The sequence below is a fragment of the Nicotiana tomentosiformis genome, chromosome 2 (assembly GCF_000390325.3).
Source record: "Nicotiana tomentosiformis chromosome 2, ASM39032v3, whole genome shotgun sequence".
In the NCBI taxonomy this organism is placed as follows: Eukaryota; Viridiplantae; Streptophyta; class Magnoliopsida; order Solanales; family Solanaceae; genus Nicotiana; species Nicotiana tomentosiformis.
This window is the reverse complement of record NC_090813.1, coordinates 11,445,919-11,467,924: the sequence shown is the minus strand read 5'-3', so window position 1 is coordinate 11,467,924 and position 22,006 is coordinate 11,445,919. Positions and strand designations below refer to the sequence as shown.

At 39.0% G+C, this 22,006-nt stretch overlaps 1 protein-coding gene across 1 annotated transcript in view; it reads right to left on the bottom strand.

Annotated features, from left to right (window-relative positions):
- LOC104089413 (DNA polymerase delta catalytic subunit) overlaps nucleotides 1-22,006 on the bottom strand; it is a 43,473-nt gene that overhangs the window by 4,229 nt on the left and 17,238 nt on the right. Inside the window, exons 13-24 of the mRNA XM_009594300.4 lie at nucleotides 12,380-12,499; nucleotides 12,218-12,316; nucleotides 11,865-11,972; nucleotides 11,622-11,717; nucleotides 11,479-11,544; nucleotides 10,714-10,770; nucleotides 10,455-10,542; nucleotides 10,263-10,342; nucleotides 8,107-8,220; nucleotides 6,803-6,917; nucleotides 1,409-1,581; nucleotides 1,229-1,300 (exon numbers count right to left, since the gene is read on the bottom strand). Of these exons, the coding sequence (XP_009592595.1) occupies nucleotides 1,229-1,300; nucleotides 1,409-1,581; nucleotides 6,803-6,917; nucleotides 8,107-8,220; nucleotides 10,263-10,342; nucleotides 10,455-10,542; nucleotides 10,714-10,770; nucleotides 11,479-11,544; nucleotides 11,622-11,717; nucleotides 11,865-11,972; nucleotides 12,218-12,316; nucleotides 12,380-12,499 (1,188 nt within the window). The remainder of the gene's footprint in view (nucleotides 1-1,228; nucleotides 1,301-1,408; nucleotides 1,582-6,802; nucleotides 6,918-8,106; nucleotides 8,221-10,262; nucleotides 10,343-10,454; nucleotides 10,543-10,713; nucleotides 10,771-11,478; nucleotides 11,545-11,621; nucleotides 11,718-11,864; nucleotides 11,973-12,217; nucleotides 12,317-12,379; nucleotides 12,500-22,006) is intronic.

Here is a 22,006-nt window from a genome sequence, read left to right as displayed (position 1 = left end):
GAAGAGGAACGAGAAAAATCCCGAAGTTGTTATACCCAATATAGTGGTTGTTCAGCACATTAGTTGCACCAACTGTATCAGATGCTACAAAATAATATTATAATATCATTTTAGATTTATCTCCTAAATTAGGATAACTTTATTGGCAGAGTTCATCAGAAAGGTAAAATGTGCTCACTTCTTTTCACAATCACATTCAGTTCAAACAGGTTAGGTTGCAAAATATTGCAGAAAGGCACAAAAAGTTGAAAAGTTAGCTTTTTATTAAACATACAAGTCAAAAGGATGAATTGCTGAGGCTGAATTTACTTGATCGTATTAGAGGTTGGATGCTGAGAAGGGGGGCAAGTAAATCAACTGAATCATAAGGTAGACTAAGCAGAAGAACTGAGAGAACTTTTGAAGCTCTTACAGATGAACATTACAACTGATTCTTTTCATGCTGAAGTGACCATAATTAATCATATAAAAAGGACTGAAATAGTCATATAAACAGGACTGGAGAATTTGGTTAAATAACTAGTGAACAGTTTGAAACTTTTGCATTATCTTTTAAAACCTGAGAAATATAAACCAGTTGGCAGCTAGTTTGTATTATTAACAGCAAATTCGAGTAGTACTGGAATCCTTGGCACAAAAACCAGCGCAGAATTTCACAAAAGTAAGCTACTGACAACAAAACTTAAATATAGTGATTTCTTTTTTTTTTTTTTTTGATGACCGAGAAATCCGTCTGGGGCCGATCCTTTGGACCAACCGCAGCCTTCGAAACTCAGTGGATAATGGGCCCGCACCTCTACCCTTCTCCACTTAAATACCAGGCTTTGCTTTGCATGGTGTGGGGGCTTGAACCTGTGACCTAAGACACAAATCCACCACCCTTTGCCACTTGAGCTAGGCCCTGGGGGCTTAAATATAGTGATTTCTGGTCTAAGTCTTATCTATAATTATGAGTATTAAAAGCGCAGAAGTTTTGGATGAGAACAGCCTTGCCACGAGAAATAAGGAACAAATGCCAAACATAATGAGAACATATTAGAAGGGGAACTTAACAGCTTAAGTTGAATAAATTTCAACCAGCAAATACTTTTGAGCATGATGCTAGAGATCAATCTTCACAGACAAAGGACACAAGTAACTGCTCTTGAAGATATTGAACCAAGATTAGAATGATAATAATTTCCACTAAGCTTTTAAGAAATACACAAATACATAATGTTTTACCAACCTTGCGCATTCGCTCTGCAAGTTCAACATGTGCTGCCTTTACTTCATAATCATCTCCAGTTTTCGTCAGACCCTGTTGAACTTAAGTAGTTAGAAAATGCTAAACTAACAATTTTGAAATATTCAAACAAGTTGCAAGAAGCAAAAGCCCCACATGCACCTGATTTAAGAGTATTCTCACCTTAGTAATAACCAAAAGAGACAAATCCATGCGGTTCATGAGAAGATCTGAGATAGTATTCTTGACATATTGAACAGCACCAGGAACATCTCTGTCCATTAGTATTTTATGAAGGCACTCGGTTACAAGGTTCTTGACCAAGAGACAATTATCCCTCCGAACAGTTTCAATCCCTGTTGAAAATTGGTAAAACTGTAACAATTCATCATCACAATATGCACCTTGTGAGAAGGCACGGGAGAAAATATATTATTGATATATTGAATGAATGAATAATACTACACAAGAGGTCCTTATTTATAGCTATACTATACAAGGACATACTACTCCTCTACCAATGTGGGACAATACTATACTATATACATGCTGTAAATTAACACTCCCCCTCAAGCCGGTGCATACAAATCATATGTACCGAGCTTGTTACATATATAACTAATACGAGGACCAGTGAGAGACTTGGTGAAGATATCTGCAAGTTGATCATTTGACCTCACAAACTTTGTAGCAATCTCTCCTGAAAGTATCTTTTCTCTGACGAAGTGACAATCAATCTCAATGTGTTTAGTTCTCTCATGGAACACCGGATTTGATGCAATATGAAGGGCAGCTTGATTATCGCACACAAGTTCCATCCGACTGATTTCACCAAATTTCAACTCCTTGAGCAATTGTTTGGTCCAGACTAGCTCACATGTTGCCATAGCCATTGCTCGATATTCTGCTTCTGCACTAGACCGAGCAACTACATTCTGTTTCTTGCTCTTCCAGGACACCAAATTTCCTCCTACTAAAACACAATATCCAGACGTAGAACGTCTATCAGAAGGTGATCCTGCCCAATCAGCATCTGAGTATCCAATGATCTGCTCATGACCTCGATCCTCAAAGAGTAACCCTTTGCCTGGAGCCGATTTTATATATCGAATAATGCGGACAACTGCATCCCAATGACTATCACAGGGAGAATTCATAAACTGACTTACCACACTCACAGGATAGGAAATGCCGGGTCTAGTCACTCTGAGATAATTTAATTTTCCAACCAGCCGCCTATAGCTTGCAGGATCGCTAAGCGGCTCCCCCTGTCCTGGCATAAGTTTAGAATTCGGATCCATCAGAGTGTCAACAGGTCTGCAACCTATCATCCCCGTCTCCTCAAGAATGTCTAAAGCATATTTTCTTTGAGAAATAACAATACCTGAGCTAGACTGGGCAACCTCAATACCCAGAAAGTACTTCAATCTGCCTAGATCCTTAGTTTGGAAGTGCTGGAAGAGATGCTGTTTCAGGTTGGTAATACCATCCTGATCATTGCCAGTAATAACAATATCATCAACATAGACTACCAGATAAATACAGAGACTTGAAGCAGAGTGCCGATAAAACACAGAGTGATCAGCTTCACTACGAATCATGCCAAACTCCTGGATAACCGTGCTGAACTTACCAAACCAGGCTCGAGGAGACTGCTTTAGACCATAAAGTGACCGACGCAAGCGACATACAAGGCCACGAGACTCCCCCTGAGCAACAAAACCAGGTGGTTGCTCCATATAAACCTCATCCTCAAGATCACCGTGAAGAAAGGCATTTTTAATGTCCAGCTGATAGAGGGGCCAATGACGAACCGCAGCCATGGATAGAAAAAGGCGGACTGAAGCCACTTTAGCCACGGGAGAGAAGGTATCACTGTAATCGAGCCCAAATATCTGAGTATATCCTTTGGCAACAAGACGGGCCTTAAGTCGATCAATCTGTCCATCGGAACCAACTTTGACTGCATAAACCCAACGACAACCAACAGTAGATTTACCTGAGGGAAGAGGAACAAGCTCCCAAGTACCACTTGTATGTAAAGCAGACATCTCGTCACTCATAGCCTGGCGCCATCCTGGATGAGACAACGCTTCACCTGTAGACTTAGGGATGGAAACTGAGGACAAAGAAGATATAAAAGCATAATGGGGAGATGACAGACGATGATAGCTCAAACCGACATAATGAGGATTAGGGTTAAGTGTGGTCCTTATACCTTTCCGAAGTGCAATCGGTGTACTAGGAGCAGGGTCCGCAGCAGGAGCAAGGTCAGGTGCAGGACGAGAACCAGTTGGGCCTGATGGAGGACGCAAACGACGATGATAAGTCAAGAGTGGTGTTCCTGTGGCCGGGGAATTAGGGGGAACAACACTAGACTCCTCAACTGTTGGTATGGATGAAAACTCTGTGGTCGAAGGTGGAGGAGGAGCTATAGTAAACTCCTCAAAGGTCGGTATAGGTAGGACCTCAGATATATCATGGTGGTCAGCAGAGGTAAAGAAAAGTTTAGACTCAAAAAATGTGACGTCAGCTGACATAAGGTACCTACGAAGATCTGGAGAATAACAACGATATCCCTTCTGAACACGAGAATAACCAAGGAAGACACACTTGAGAGCACGGGGAGCTAACTTATCTTTCCCAGGGGCTAAGTTATGAACAAAACACGTGCTCCCAAAAACACGAGGTGGAAGAGAGTATAAGGGTGACTGGGGAAACAATACTGAATGCAGAATCTGATTCTTGATGGGAGATGAAGGCATCCGATTAATCAAATAACAAGCTGTGAGAACTACATCGCCCCAAAAACGCAACGGAACACGAGATTCAATTAGAAGTGTGCGAGCAGTCTCAATAAGGTGCCTATTCTCTCTCAGCAACCCCATTTTGCTGAGGGGTATAAGGACAAGATGTCTGATGAATAATTCCCTGAGAAGTCATAAATTGCTGAAATTGAGAAGATAAATATTCTAAGGCATTATCACTGCGAAAAATGCGAATAGAAACACCAAATTGGTTTTTGATTTCAGCACAGAAACTCTGGAATATAGAAAATAACTCAGTACGATCTTTCATTAAGAAAAGCCAAGTACATCTTGAATAATCATCAATGAAACTGACAAAGTAACGAAATCCCAAGGATGAACTGACTCTACTAGGACCCCATATATCAGAATGAACTAAGGAGAAGACAGACTCTGCATGACTCTCAACACTACGCGAAAAGGAGGCTCGGGTATGTTTCCCAAGTTGACACGACTCACAATCTAATGTAGACAAACTAGATAAACTAGGCACCATCTTCTGAAGTTTGGATAAACTCGGATGTCCTAAACGTCTGTGGATTAGATCTGGAGGATCTGTAACTAGACATGTTGTGGAAGGACTGAGTGAGTTAAGGTAGTAAAGGCCTTCTGATTCACGTCCTGTACCAATTGTCTGTCCCGTACTGCGGTCCTGCATAATAAAAGAATCGTCAATAAAGTATATACCACAATGGAGGGCACGAGTCAAACGACTAACAGATGCAAGACTAAAAGGACAGCCAGGGACATAAAGAACGGAATCTAGGGTGATAAAAGACAAGGGATTAGCTTGTCCAACTCCTTTTGCCTTAGTTTGACATCCATTGGCTAAAGTAACAGTGGGAAGAGACTGTGAATATACAATATTTGACAAAAGTGATATATTACCAGAGATGTGATCAGAAGCGCCGGAGTCCATGACCCATGGGCCAAGAGTGCTAGACTGGGAAACACAAGCAAAAGAATTACCAGAAACAGAAGTATCAGTCTGAGCAACTGAGGCTACTTGTGGAGATGTCTGCTTACTTGCTCGATACTGAAGGAGCTCATTATATTCTTCTTTAGATAAAGAAAATCCTTGGTTACCTGGAGTCTCGGTCTGAGCAATGTAAGCATTTTTGGGTGGACGACCATGTAAGGAATAACACATTTCACGAGTGTGTCCAAGTTTGTGACAATAAGAACACTTGGGTCTAGATCTTCCAAAACGACCTCCTCCTCATCTATGCTCCATAGTTTGAGATGCCCGAACATCCATTGTCTGGGATGCAAAAACAGAGGAATCAAGTATCTGTGATGAGCTCACTGGTGGACTTGGTGCTGCAGCAAGGCGGAGTAATCGAGAGAATAATTCATCAACTGTCGGGACAGACGGACTAGCCAAAATCTGGTCGCGTACTGAATCAAGATCATTAGGAAGTCCAGCGAGGGTAAGAACGAGAAACATCTTCTGTCGCTGCTCTTGTTGTTTTTCCACACTAGCCGAAACTGGCATCAACTTCTCAAATTCCTCCATGACTGCCTGTACTTGACCCAAGTAAGTAGACATATCCAATTCCTGCTTCTTTAAGTTTGTCATCCGTGATATCACATCATAGAAGCGAGATATGTCATTAGTGTATAAGGTGCGTGCCTTTGCCCAAACCAAATAACATGTCTGGAATGGACGAAACAAGGGCATCAACTTGGAATCAATAGATCGCCACAAGATGCTACATAACTGAGCATCGATTTTTGCCCAAAGTGCTATTGCCTTTTCATCTCCATCGCTAGACTGTTTGATTAGATGATCTTGAACACCTTGACCTCTACACCATAACTCGACAGATGAAGCCCAAGCTAAGTAGTTTGAACCTCCCATTAAAGGTTCCGAGGTAATAATAGCACTAGAGCTTCCAGAACTCATGTTTCTAGACCCAAAAGCCTCAAATCCCAAAGACATTGTTGCAAATTATTACCAAATAGGAGAAAGAATCAACTGTAATCCAATAAAACAGTGTACGGAAACACAGAAACAGAATACTGAAATACTGTAGCTGCCGGAATCTACTGTAGCTGTCGGAATAGTACTGTAGCTACCGGAAAAAACTCAAAGTTGTCGGAATGAAATGAAAACAGTAGGGGTAGGATCGGAATTACCAGGCGACCCAACTGTTCTGAAGGAAGATTTTCAAAAAATGGCCGGAAGTGGTCGTACGCGCCGGCGCGTGAGCTCACGCGCGTGAGCTTCTGGTGGCGCGTGGAGGCGCGTGAGGCTGCTTCTGCCGGAGTTGTTCACTGGGGTTTGGTCGCCGGACAGTGACGACTCTTGTGGTAGTGTTGGATTTTGCACAACACTGACAGAAATGAAGCAGATAGAAAACAACCTTAAAAAATACTGATTTCTCTTTCCCGAAATCGCTGGAATTTATGCACAGCGATAAGTCTCTCACAATTGCTCTGATACCATGTGAGAAGGCACGGGAGAAAATATATTATTGATATATTGAATGAATGAATAATACTACACAAGAGGTCCTTATTTATAGCTATACTATACAAGGACATACTACTCCTCTACCAATGTGGGACAATACTATACTATATACATGCTGTAAATTAACACACCTAATGAATGAAGAAATAGAGTAAGAATAATTAAATTAAAGGTAACACATATAGCATTTGCTATTTTTCAAGGACAACGTTATGAATGAAGGTTAGTGTTGAAGGGTGAGAGAAGTTCCAAGAATATGCTCACGATGAAAAGGTTAGGTAGCAAGCAGCTCACCTTTAGCGTCCATTTTGTCATGTTTGTCTGGATTTGTCCATAGAAGGCCGGCATATCTCTTCTTGCTAATCAGCAGATATGGATAATATATCTTCTCAAATTCTAGTCTTAATGGCTGAAAATCAATATGCCACCACAGGACAGAAAGGTGAAATGAAGAAGAAATTTGACAGAAGATGAGATTAAAATTATATCAGGCCACTAATGAGAACACATCTCAATATTTTAACATTTTCGAATTCCATTTTAGCAACAAACGTGGCAGGGAATCTCACAAGTTAACAAGCTTCCACACTAGAATACCATAAACCACGATAATTTTAATTGCATCAAGTTGAAAAAGAAGTTATAGTTATACTACTTATCAGAAAGAAGTTATACTGATGGAGAACGTAAAGTTTTCTAGTTTCTGATGCTTTTCAGTTATTCCTCTTCATGATATACCCGAATTAAGAATATGATATAACCATGACAAACTACAAAACACCTACTGGGCATTATCAGATAGCAATAACTGACCAACTGAATAAAGAGTATAAAAACTTCACAGATAACAGATTAGTGGCATGTATTACTGTTAAAGCAGACTCAGACTTAATGCAAGACATAATGATAGACAAAGAAGACCAAGAAATTGCACTGAGGTTACCTATCTCGAAAAGTGTTTAGATACTACTGATAAAAAGTGTTTAAAACAACTAAATCTACTGATTAAGAGAAGCACCACAGGTAAAATATGGACTGTCCCCATGTTTCCAAAACCATACCTGCAATTAGGGGTGGCAAACGGGCGGGTTGGGTCAGATATGGGACGGGGCGAAAACGGGTAATGATAAAATGGATAAATTATCCGATCCGACCCATATTTAATACGGATAAAAAAACGGGTTATCCGGCGGATAATATGGGTAACCATATTATCCATGGCTTCATGAATATGATCACTAGTCTCCCAAACTTGAGGAACCCCCAATTTGAGGTTTTACAAATATAAAAGTTAAACTCATTAGTTATCCATTTTCTAAATGGATAATATGATTCTTATCCATATTTGACCCGTTTTTAAAAAGTTCATTATCCAACCCATTTTTTAGTGGATAATATGAGTGGTTAACTGTTTTCTTTTAACCATTTTGCCACCCCTACCTGCAATGAAATATCATTTAATTGATCGATGTCAGATATTCAGCAGAAAAAAGCAATCATGTTCTCATCAAATTTCTAAAAGAGGATTGTCCACTGAATTCATATAGAAGAAAAAGAACACCAAATATACGAAAATAAAAGAGAAGGTTGGGACACACTTTGATAAATGTCTCACTAATGTGGTCAGCAGCTTCTCTACCCAATTTCATAGCCTCTTCCACTGTAGGCACACCAAACTGCACCATCACCGAATCTGTATCTCCATATATAACCTGATATCATGAAACAATCACAGTAAGAGAAACAATTTTTAGATAAAGTTAATAATCTGTTGCTGTAAAGGGAAATCCTGGCATACAAGATGTATGCCATGTATAGAGTCTTATCACACATGCTTTTTATAATGAACATAAGTAGTCAGCAATAACTAGAATATCATGGGTTCCAAGAATATGCAAGAAAATGAAAATGTTCTACAAGTCCTTAATGGGTATTTTCTATCCATTCGAACACTCTTCTATCATTTCTCCGTGCTGTCCACACAAGCGCCAATGGAGCTAATTCCCTCGCTCTTCTTCTCTATCTCTTCCTTCTGAATTTCCACCCTAGCAGCATATATGTAACATTTCTTGACATCACCATTCAACTCCAAACATGTCCCACATCATACACCATAATCTATATGCAATCAGGCAATGAAGTATCAAATGCTTTGACATTTTCCCCACTTGCACAAGCAACAGATGATGTGTAGTTTCCTTGTTAGATTCTCCATGGCTTCCATGCTACTGTCCATGTGAAAAGCAACATTAGTAGGTGCTCTCGAGGAAATCTCTTTTTACTCGCGACAACATGCCACTCCTCTATTATTCCCATTTCTTGTTATTTCTGGCCATAAGCAACACTTTTTGCTTATATAGTAATCCAAGCTAGCTATTAAGCTCTAATATCTCCCGGTTTGCAAGCTTCTCCAAAATTTTAGGTCTCATGGTTCCTCCTCCATGTTCCTTACTAATATAGCTATCTGCTAGCGAGAGATATTAACTGACTGGAAATTTCACATGATGGGGCATCACCGCACCAATTCTGTTCTCAAAAAGTTGATTCTAGTTCCATTGCATTTTTTAAACATGATATTCCTCTCGAAAATACTTCTGTTCTTTCATTATTCCATTTCGAAAAGAACCATTCCATACAGCAAATGGTATCTCATTGGTCCTACCAACCCCCAACCCCCTCCAAGGTTCATCCTTGTCAACAAACAAAACGATCTTTTTTTTATTGGTAACATCAACATTTCTCTAAAACACATGATCTGCAATTTTAGTTCTCCAAATCCATTCCCTAGTAAAGCCTTATTAAACACACTCAGATTTCTCATACCTTAATCAGATGGTAAACATTTCACCTCCCAACTTGCTTGCACAGAAAGTTTCTTTGCGATTTATCCAACCTTTCTGCCAGACACCAATACAAGCATTAAGGACCAATAATAAGCCAAATGCTAAACAAAATATTCCTGAACAGTGTCTCTTTTCCCCTTAATGATACGTATCTCTTGTGTCAGACTTTTGGCTCTTCTTAACCCACAATACTGGGTTTCATACTGCATAGTCCTTGTGAGTCGCAGCAAAGATGGTCCCAGTTAAGTTGCTAATAGCCTGTTTGGCCAAGCTTCTCCAAGCCAAAATCACTTTTTAAGTGCTTTTTTCCAAAGTTGAAGTGTTTGGCCAAGCGTTTATAGGCAAAGAAATTGCTTTTGAGTAGAAGCAGAAGCAGTTTTGGAGAAGCAGAAAAAAGTAGCTTCTCTCCAAAAGCACTTTTGAGAAAAATACACTAAGAAGCAGCTTTTAAAAGCTTGGCCAAACACTGATTCTCACCAAAAGTGCTTTTCAAATAAATTAGCCAAACATAAACTGATTCTCACCAAAAGTGCTTTTGAGAAAAAGCACTTCTCAAAATAAGCTGATTTTTGCAGCTTGGCCAAACAAGTTATAAGATCCCGACCTTACAACAGAGAACCCTCTATCAACTGTCTGATGTAATCCACCTTACTCACTGCAGTGATTTTGTACTTTAGGTTTTCTTTAAACTCGATAATGCTTGAAGCCATAGTAGTATGCTCTACGGGTGATGGAGCGAACTCAACCCCAAAAGCAAGCCCATGATGTGAGGATTGACCAAGACTATATATAGGGAGACAACATTGATATCTCAACCAATGTGGGACACTCTAAAAATACTTACAGGATGTTGATAGGAAATCTCTAGCATGTATGATTTGGAATCTAAGGAATAACTATAGACAATGTACCTCAGCATTGTGTTCATACCCCTTAAGTACTGTGAACTTGTCCTCCACAAGCTTTTTTGTCTTCTCAATCATCTGTCGACCTAGGAAGATGAAGCACATGTCAGAAAACAAGTAGTTGACTTAGCTTTCTATAAAACAATGTTTCAACTGTTCAGTGTCATGTAATAAAATTGCTACTAATAATTGCATTACCATAGCTAGTAACACTTGAAGATATTTCTAAACATGGTAATTGACCAACAGTAGCTCCAGTAAACCCATATACTGAATTTGCACTAATCTGCAAAACCACAAGACATCAGTAGCTCAATTGACCAGACTAAATTCTTTTTAGTTCTAAGGCAGTTGTAGTACCTTGAACACAAAGAACCAAAGTCATATATCTGGCAAGAAAAAGTGAAAGCAGATCACACTTACAAAATTAGACATTCACTAACTCTACACGAATTACCTTCAAAGCTAGCTGACGTCCATCTAAGACAGCTTTGACTAAAGGATCTTTTGCTTCCTGAAACCAAAATATATTGTCACAACTCAATTTCAGAGGCTAACTTGTATTAAACTACTCACCATCTGTTAGATATGGAAATAGGAAGATTTAATTGTAAAATAGTAGAATAGGTATAAGTGTTCCATACCAGATTAATGTAACTATGTACACTACAAAGTGTTCCTATAAGAGTATTTACGTGTAATATAGTTGTCCGCACATTCCCTCAATCTAGTCTTCGCATAATATATTGATGTCGTTGAATATCCCCAAAGCTAGATTTCTAAAACTGGATCAGAAATACTCCCAATAAATATTTTTTTATAAGTATACGTAAATATTTTATATATGTTAGCACCAAGAATATGCTAGTATGAAAATCTTTACACCAAACTAAGTCCTCACAGATTGTGTAGAGAACTAATGAAGTCAACCATGGCTTCTACATCATTAGTATCATTTACATTTTCCATATTACTCCAAAAAGAAAGCAAAGAAATGCAATTAAATTTATGACTAGTAATATTCTTCTTTTTTTCTTCAAAAAGTCTTCAGTTTCTCTCCATATAATCCACCAAATAGTTGCTCCCAATAAAAATCCAAATTGAAGGATTCTATCGAACATTAGATAGAAGAAAATTACAAAGATTGAACACCAGAATGTAATGCAAATAAGCTAACCAGGATCCAAGAAAACAACATAAATCATAAAACTTTAGTTTACACCTTTAAATCTGCTTTTGCTCTTTTGCGAGCGGCCAATAGTTCTTCAAGAATTTCTGGAAGTATCCCCTGATGGAAAACAATTCAAATTATCATAATTAAAACAAGAACCTAAATAAAGGAATTACACCAACAGTTATATTTACCTTCTGTAAATCTGACTTGACAAACATTTCACCAGAAGGGGTCTTGTTGACATCCACTTCACAGAGGTTTAGTTTGTGGAACTCTTCAGGAGTTACCTAGGATGAGAGAAGAAAACCGAAACTTAGAACTGGTAGCATCAATGTGGAGATATTAACACTCAGCACTTAGTTCTCAGGTGTCACCAACATAAATTGAAAATTCAGGTAGAAAAGAAATATCATTGTCAAACGAAGAACACTTACTAGCGTGCAGTAACATAAATTATATGCCATCATGATCGACGGATATAGAGATGCAAAATCCAAAGTTGCAATTGGCTTCTCATAAAAACCAGCTCGAGCCTCCAAAACCTGTGTCCATATATTTTGACATGAAAATTACACAAGATATATAATTAGTATCTTCAACCTGAGAAATCAACATCAAGGAAATAAAAGGTGTGATGGTAATATTTGATAGTCCTCCAAACATCCATGATTAACAAGGGTAATAGATCATACATCAAGCTTAACACAACAGGATCTTTGCACGTGTTAACTTTTCTTTTCCAGCAACAATATTCAGCTATTTGATGGATAAAAACTTTTTTTCTTACCGTCGCACCCTCATATGTTCCTTGCTCAGATCCAGCCTGTTTTACATTTGGTATAACAAGATTCCTTTGCCTCGCCTTCCTTAAAAGTTGAGAGAGTACCTGAAGATAGAGGCTGTTAGTTAAATTTCCACTGGAGAAAAATGAAGCAAGTTTAGGACTAACCTTAATGCTTTGCCCTCTTGCGAGAAGAAAAGATATAGGTACACCAGTAACTCGAGCCATCTCCACATAGTTATAAATGAACATTAATTTATCCAAAAGCCGTTGCGGGAGATAAGCATCCTGTAATGGAACTAATGCATTCAGTTTTTTTGTATAGTGAAACTGAATATTCACAATTTCATATCAGCAAATTACATTTCCATCAAACTCATCCAAACTTCCAATCACTAGATTCTATAGCCATTACTACTCATTAACCTATATCAAAATTTAAAGATAAGGAGCTACGCTGCTCAAAGTTCCTTAAAGAATCAGAGAGGAAGCTTTCTTTTTAATAACTAACTTGAGCTCATAACAATTTCATGTCAGAGCAAATTCTTTGGACTCCCATTAGATTTGTTTCTTACATGCTAGACCACAAACTGGATCCTTCTAATCTGTGCAAAGGAAGTTGACAAACACTTCGCTGAACAGTCTGCATTGACAACCTTAAATTTTCTTATCAATGGAGCATTGCTAACCAAATGGAATCTGTACTAAGTTGCCACATAAGGTAATTAGACGCCATTCTTAAAAATATGTATAATAATAGTATGGGAACATATTACAGTGATACTAGTTATAAGAGAGACAAGAAGCAGAATGACTAGTTCCCCATCAAGTATATGTTTGTTTCCTATAAGCTCAAATGGCATTTAAATCATGGAAAGTAAATAGTGGCCATGACTGCAAAATTATAATGGTTGAGGACCTTGCTACTTTGAAGCTAAGTTGCTCGGACTCGGGTGCGGGTGTCCGATACGGGTGCAGATCTAGAGGTCAGATCCTTCATGATCTAAATTTAAAGATTCGGGGGTGCGGATCCAGGTACGGATACGGGTGCGGGGATTCGGCTAAAAATAATTCAATTATTTAAAAATAGAGTTATAAAAATATGTTTAAATTATGAGACATTATGTGAAAAACTTACAAGGTATTCCGAGAAGGAGAAAATATTGAACAAGAGTAGAATTTTAGAAGGAGATAAAAGGAAAAGGACTGACATAGAAATTTATATATACAAGGTATTCCATTTTCTTCCATATCACCCTAGCTTTTGATTTGTTTTCAAAAATCATTGTATCTGTCCCAAATTTTTCCGTTGATTTTGGTCAAAGTACCCAAAATCGGTTGACCAGATCTGACACGGATCCCACACCCATACCCACACCCACGTCGTGTCGACACGGGTGCGGCACTGAAAGTGAAGAGTCCGAGCAACTTAGCTTTGAAGACCACCTTTTGTCACAATTTGAAGATAACCCAGGACGATATAGGCATGACATAGTTAATGGACCATATTGATAATATTGTATCTTCCATGAAATATTGGCCAAAGATTTCCACACAAGATTCAGTTGTAAAACAATAGACATACCTATAGATTAAATCATCATGTACCAGAAAAGAAAAAAGAGAAATCATTGTGGGCTGATCAAAAGCTTAATGGATCACTAGATGGAGAAAACGGGTTTGGACCAAGTCCCCATATCCCAACCTTCTTATGCTATGCGAGATATTTGCAAGCTCTTCCCTAGTTACTGGTAGGCCCAGCGTCTGACTGTACTAATGCTTGTGGACTGACATCGCATTAATTTGTGCGGTAGCTATAAGGAGAGTGCAACAATTGTTTTTGCACCAAGGCTCCTGAGCTAGTCAAAGAGCTCTTCCCAGATAATGCAGGGCCAACAACATTGTCATGGAACTGCAATCCCAGAGGGCTAAAGACCCCAATTCGTGTGATTTGGCATTTCAAATCACTTCATTGGGCGTTCTAAACATGGACATTGTAACTCAGAGTGCCAATTTGTTGATTGACTTAATTATTAGGAAAGGTTTGATTATGATTAAGATTTGAGTTTACATTGATTGATTGTAATTTATTTCCCTTCCTAAAATAGTCATAGGACCTAGTGTATAAATACTTTTGCTTAGGGATGTAAGAAATACAAAAAGTCTTTTCTTCTTCTCAAAAATCTACATGGTAAAAGAGTCATTGATGCCTTTTTGAGGTGAGTTATCTCCTTCACAGTTAGGGTTCCGTTTTTATGAAAGAGGTTGAGGTGTCTCTCTTGGTGATTGTCAACAACACAAACTCCTTATGGTCAATTTTTTTGGAATTTTCTTTTCTGTTGGGGTCGCTAAAAGATTCCGAGCCTATCCCTACCGGTTTTGATTTTTCCGTTCACCGAAGTTAAGGTTCCATCGAGACAAATTTGGTTTCCGGGGAGGCATATTATTTTTGAGCAATTTTCTTCATATTTTCTTCTTATTGGGCAGAAAATATGGAGACATTTGTGAGAAAGCACGGGAGAATATATTATCGATATTAGATACTCAATACAATACAAGAGGTCTGTATTTATAGCTATACTCTACAAGGACATATTACTCCTATTCCAATGTGGGACAGTAAACTAACACTCCCCCTCAAGCCGGTGCATACAAATCATATGTATCGAGCTTGTTACATATATAACCAATACGAGGACCAGTGAGAGACTTGGTGAAAATATCTGCAAGCTGATCATTCGACCTCACAAACTTTGTAGCAATCTCTTTTGAAAGTATCTTTTCTCTGACGAAGTGACAATCAATCTCAATGTGTTTAGTTCTCTCATGGAACACCGGATTTGATGCAATATGAAGGGCAACTTGATTATCGCACACAAGTTCCATCCGACTGATTTCATCAAATTTCAACTCCTTGAGCAATTGTTTGGTCCAGACTAGTTCACATGTTGCCATAGCCATTGCTCAATATTATGCTTCTGCACTAGACCGAGCAACTACATTCTGTTTCTTGCTCTTCCAAGAGACCAAATTTCCTCCTACTATAACACAATATCCAGACGTAGAACGTCTATCAGAACGTGATCCTGCCCAATCAGCATCTGAGTATCCAACGATCTGCTCATGACCTCGATCCTCAAACAGTAATCTTTGCCTGGAGCCAATTTGATATACCGAATAATGCGGACAACTGCATCCCAATGACTATCACAGGGAGAATTCATAAACTGACTTACAACACTCTCAAGATAAGAAATGTCGGATCTACTCACTGTGAGATAATTTAATTTACCAACCAACCGCCTATAGCTTGCAGGATCGCTAAGCGACTCCCCCTGTCCTGGCAAAAGTTTAGAATTCGAATCCATGGGAGTGTCAACAGGTCTGCAACCTATCATCCATGTCTCCTCAAGAATGTCTAAAGCATATTTTCTTTGAGAAATAACAACACCTGAGCTTGACTGAGCAACCTCAATATCTAGAAAGTACTTCAATCTACCTAGATCTTTAGTTTGGAAGTGCTGGAAGAGATGTTGCTTCAGATTGGTAATACCATCCTGATCATTGCCAATAATAACAATATCATCAACATAGACTACCAAATAAATACAGAGACTTGAAGCAGAGTGCCGATAAAACACAGAGTGATCAGCTTCACTACGAGTCATGCCAAACTCCTGGATAACCGTGCTGAACTTACCAAACCAGGCTCAAGGAGACTGCTTTAGACCATAAAGTGACTGACGCAAGCGACATACAAGGTCACGAGACTCCCCCTGAGCAATAAAACCAGGTGGTTGCTCCATATAAACTTCATCCTTATGGTCACCGTGAAGAAAGGCATTCTTAATGTCAAGCTGATAGAGAGGCCAATGACGAACCGCAGTCATGGATAAAAACAGGCGAACTGATGCTACTTTAGCCACGGGAGAGAAGATATCACTGTAATCGAGCCTAAATCTGAGTATATCCTTTGGCAACAAGACGAGCCTTAAGTCGATTAACCAGGCCATCGGAACCAACTTTGACTGCATAAACCCAACGACAACCAATAGTAGATTTACCTGAAGGAAGAGGAACATGCTCCCAAGTACCACTTGTATGTAAAGCAGACATCTCGTCACGCATAGCCTGTCACTGTCACCATCCTGGATGAGACAACGCTTCACCTGTAGACTTAGGGATGGAAACCGAGGACAAAGAAGATATAAAAGCATAATAGGGAGATGACAGACGATGATAACTTAAATCGACATAATGGGGATTAGGATTAAGTGTGTTCTGTGTACCTTTCCGAAGTGCAATCGGTGTACTAGGAAGAGACAAGTCCGCAGTAGGAGCAGGGTCAGGTGCAGAACGAGAACCAATTGGGCCTGATGTAGGGCGTGGACGACGATAATAAGTCAAGAGTGGTGTTCTGTGGTTGGGGATCTAGGAGGAACAACACTAGACTCCTCAACGGTTGGTATGGGTGAAACTGTTGTGGTCGAAGGTGGAGGAGGAACTATACTAAACTCCTTAAAGGTCGGTATAGGTAAGACCTCAAATATATCATGGTGATCAGCAGAGGTAAAGAAAGGTTTAGACTCAAAAAATGTGACGTCAACTGACATAAGGTACCTACGAAGATCAGGGGAATAACAACGATATCCCTTCTGAACACGAGAATAACCAAGGAAGACACACTTGAGAGCACGAGGAGCTAACTTATCTTTCTCGGGGGCTAAGTTATGAACAAAACACGTGCTCCCAAAAACACGAGGTGAAAGAGAGTATAAAGGTGATTGGGGAAACAATATTGAATGCGGAATCTGATCCTTGATGGGAGATGAAGGCATCTGATTAATCAAATAACAAGCTGTGAGAACTGCATCGCCCCAAAAACGCAACGGAACACGAGATTCAATTAGATGTGTGCAAGCAATCTCAATAAGGTGCCTATTCTCTCCCTGCAACCCCATTTTGCTGAGGGGTAGTACAAGGACAAGATGTCTAATCAATAATTACTTGAGAAGACATAAACTGCTGAAACTGAGAAGATAAATATTATAAGGCATTATCACTGCGAAAAATGCGAATAGAAACACCAAATTTGTTTTTGATTTCCGCACAGAAACTCTGGAATATAGAAAATAACTCAAAACGATCTTTCATTAAGAAAAGTCAAGTATATCTTGAATAATCATCAAAAAAACTAATATATACCACAATGGAGGGCAAGAGTCAAACGACTAACAGATGCAAGACTAAAAGGACATCCAGGGACATAAAGAACGGAATCTAGGGGGGATAGAAGACAAGGGATTAGCTTGTCCAACTTCATTTGCCTTAGTTTGACATCCATTGGCTAAAGTAACAGTGGGAATGTGAATATACAATATTCGACAAAAGAGATATATTACCAGAGAAGTGATCAGAAGCGCCTGAGTCCATGACTCATGGTCCAAGAGTACTAGACCGGGAAACACAAGCAAAAGAATTACCAGCAACAGAAGTATCAGTCTGAGCAACCGAGGCTACTTGTGGAGATGTCTGCTTACTTGCTCGATACTAAAGGAGCTCATTATATTCTTCTTTAGATAAAGAAAATCCCTGGTTACTTGTAGTCTCGGTCTGAGCAATATAAGCATTTTTGGGTGGACGACCATGTAAGGAATAGCACATTTCACGAGTGTGTCCAAGTTTGTGACAATAAGAATACTTGGTTCTAGATCTTCCAAAACGACCTCCTCCTTGTCTATTCTCCATAGTTTGAGACGCCCGAACATCCACTGTCTGAGATGCGAGAACAGAGGAATCAAGTATCTGTGATGAGATCACTGGGTGACTTGGTGCTGCAGCAAGGCGGAGTAATCGAGAGAATAATTCATCAACTGTAGGAACAGTCGGACTAGCCAAAATCTGATCGCGTACTGAATCAAGATCATTAGGAAGTCCAGTGAGGGTAAGAACTAGAAACATCTTCTGTAGCTGCTCTTGTTGTTTTTCAACACTAGCAGAAACTGGCATCAACTTCTCAAATTCCTCCATGACTGCATGTACTTGACCAAAGTAAGTAGACATATATAATACTTGCTTCTTTAACTTTGTCATCAATGATATCACATCATAGAAGCGAGACATGTCATTAGTGAATAAGGTACGAGCTTATGCCCAAACCAAATAACATGTATGAAATGAACGAAACAAGAGCACCAACTTGGAATCAATAGATCGCCACAAGATGCTACATAACTGAGCATCGATCTTTGCCCAAAGTGCTATCTCCTTTTCATCTCCTTCGCTAGACTATTTGATTAGATGATCTTGAACGCCTTGACCTTTTACACCACAACTCGACAGATGAAGCCCAAGCTAAGTAGTTTGAACTTCCCGTTAAAGGTTATGAGGTAATCATAACATTAGAGCTTACAAAACTAATGTTTCTAGACCCAAAAACATCAAATCCCAAAGACATCGTTGCAAATTATTACAAAATAAGAGAAAGAATCAACTGTAATCAACTGAAACAGAGTAAGGAAATACTGTAGTCGTCGGAATCTTACTGTAGCTTCCGGAAAAAATACTGTTCACGCCAGAAAAATATAAAAGCGGTCATAATTTGTTGTAACCTGGATGGGTAGGCTCGGAATTCCCTTGCGAACAATCTGTCCCAAAGAATTTTTTCCAAAAAGTGACTGGAAAGGGCCCCACGAGCCGGCGCGTGACGTCGGAGCTTCACCGGAAAAATTTCTTCATGCGGCGCGTGGGAGCGCGTGGAGGGTCTTCTGACGGAGATATTTTTATGGGTTGGTCGCCGGAGGCCGATCTACTTCGTGGTGATGTTGGTTTTTGCACAACAATGACGAAAAATGGCTTTTTCTTTTTTAAAAACGGCAGACCTGTGTTTGCTGGAAAAAAGACTTCCGATTGACTGATTTCTCTTCCCGAAATCGCTGGAATTTATGCACAGCGATAAATCTCTCACGATTGCTCTGATACCATGTGAGAAAGCACGGGAGAAAATATATTATTGATATTAGATACTTAATACAATACAAGAGGTACTTATTTATAGTTATACTCTACAAGGACATATCAATCATATTCCAATGTGGGACAAGACTACATTATGTACATATCTGTAAACTAACAACATTCAAGGAGACGGTTTTTGAAAAAATCTTGTCTTCGGATGAAATTCAGCTTCTCTGTCGCCTCCTAGCCAAATTTGACTCTGATATTGTTGCCACATCCAATTATGTGCAATTAGGTACTGCCTTTGTTGCTCATCTTAATTCTTGGATTGTTGATTCTGGTGCAAAGAGACACATGACAGGCTCTTCTAAAGGCATTCAATACTATTCTTTGTGTCTCAAAGGAGATAATGTTAAAATAGTCAATCGTTCTTTAACACTTATCTTTGGAATAGGTTCTGTCGTTTGTACTCTTAATATTAAACTATCATCTATACACCATGTCCCTGAGTTCCTTGTCAATCTTTTATCAGTTAGTGCCATCACCAAAGCTCTAAATTGTAAAATCGAGTTCTTTCCAGATCATTGTATTTTTCAGGATCTTCAAACAAGGAAAAGGATAGGTAGTGGTAGATTGCGTGATGACTTGTATATATTAGATGGAATTCAAAACTCTGGTCAAGCCATTTTTTAGGAAAAGAAAGAATGTCAACCAAGAAATAATACAGCGGCATAGACGGTTAGGACAACCATCATTCTTTGTTTTGAAGAAGTTATATCCCGATTTGTTTTCAAGGACTCAATTTGAATTTGTGTTCTATCATGTGTGGGAATATGCCACGCATACTAGAAACTCTTATCCTGTGAGTGATAATAGAAGCAAATTTTCATTTATGACTATTCATTCTGATATATGGGTTCCTACCCAAACTGTTTCTTTGTCTGGAAGTCGATAGTTTGTTACTTTCATTGATTGTTGCACTAGAATGACTTGGGTATATTGCCAAAAGTGAAGTATTCTCTTGTTTTCAGTCATTTCATAAGATGATTTGTACTCAGTATGATGCCAAATAAAAATCTTGAGAACTAACAATGGGAGTGAATACATGGATAAAAGATTTGGTGCTTATTTGGAGTCCAATGGGATAGTCCATCAGACTAGTTGTCCTTACACTAGTGCACAAAATGCGGTCGCTGAAAGAAAAAATAGGCATTTATTAGAGGTAGCAAGATCTGTTATGTTCACCATGCATCTACCAAAACCTTACTAGGGTGATGTTATTCTAGTGGCTACTTATCTTATCAACATAATGCCACTTAAAACCCTCAATTTTCAAAATGCTCTGGATGCTTTAAAGGGTAAGAATGAATATATTGTTCCTCCAAAGGTGTTTGGGTGTGTTTGCTTTGTCTACACTAGAAATTTTGGGAAACTTGATCCTACAACTATAAAGTGTGTTTTCAATGAATATTCTCCGACACAGAAAGATTACAAATGTTATCATCCTCCTCTAGGAGATCCTTGTTAGCATGGATGCTACCTTTCAAGAATCTGAGCCCTATTTAAGTATTACCACATCACCTCTACAGGGGGAGAAAAATAAGGAGGAAAGTTTATTATACCTAGTTCTAGGGGTGTTTATCGGGCGGATCGGGCGGATAATCACGCTTAACGGTTCGGCTTATCGGTTATCGGATTATAAATGTAATAATCCGCTAGCCATCCAATAAAACAACGGGCGGATTGGAATCGGATTGACAATTATTTGGTGGTTATCGGGCGGTTTATCGGCTAAACCAAATAGAAAATTTTTGAACAATCAATACCAAACGGCCAAATGCATAGTTCAAACTGTCTCTGTTAGCTGTAGTAGCCAAGAAAGCAAATTGTATCATAAATACGAAAGTTTCCCTACAATAAGGGTTGGCTATTGCCAAGCTACACTAACAGTTAATTTGCTTATAGTCGCAAAAGTTTTCCTACAAAGGGGCTGGCTTCACAACCCATAAGGGACGGCTTGCCAAACTACATAACTCAGAAAACTTTTTGTACTATAACCAACTTTAGCTGTTATAACTCAGAAAACTTTCGTACTACAATAAGCTAACTTTCTTAGGGTATTCTTACTCTATTTTCATACATGGACCGGCCTTTCCATCCATTCGAAAGAAAGAACAAGAGGGAGATTTAGAAGGAACTCATATGTAATATATCACAAAGGTTTACAAAGGTTACAAGATGATCTTACAACTACTACATGGCCTCCTTTATATAGGAATAGGAGGTTATTACAAGACAAACTTATATTATAAAATAAACCTATCTTACATGGCAAACCTATCTACGAGTGGGTCCCTTTGTACATGTGAAGGACCTTAGGCAAAGCAACTAAAAAGCTTCTGAAAACATGTGAAAGAGGAGAAATATACATGGTTTAGCATGTGAAAATTTGTGGGAGCATGTGAAAGTGTGTGAAAATAGGGTGCTACATGTGACGAAGCATGTGGAGGCATGTGGAAGCAAGTGAAAGTGGGACCCGGATGGTTTGGAAGGATATGGAATTTTGTCATGGCATGGGTAAATGGTTTTTTAGGGTATTTTGGTAGATAATGTGGGATTATGGTGGGATTAGCAGGGATTTGGATAATTAGCTTCCACTGATTTTCTCGGTTTGTCTTCTAGGCATCTTTTCAAAGATCTTGTGTAGTAACGCCTGGAACTTGACGGTTCTTCTTCGCTATGTTCCTTCTCCTTTGGATTGAGGGATGTGATCCGCAACCTTATTCTGGAGATGTCTTCAGTGATCTTTTCCCGGATAACTTCATACGGAGTTTGATA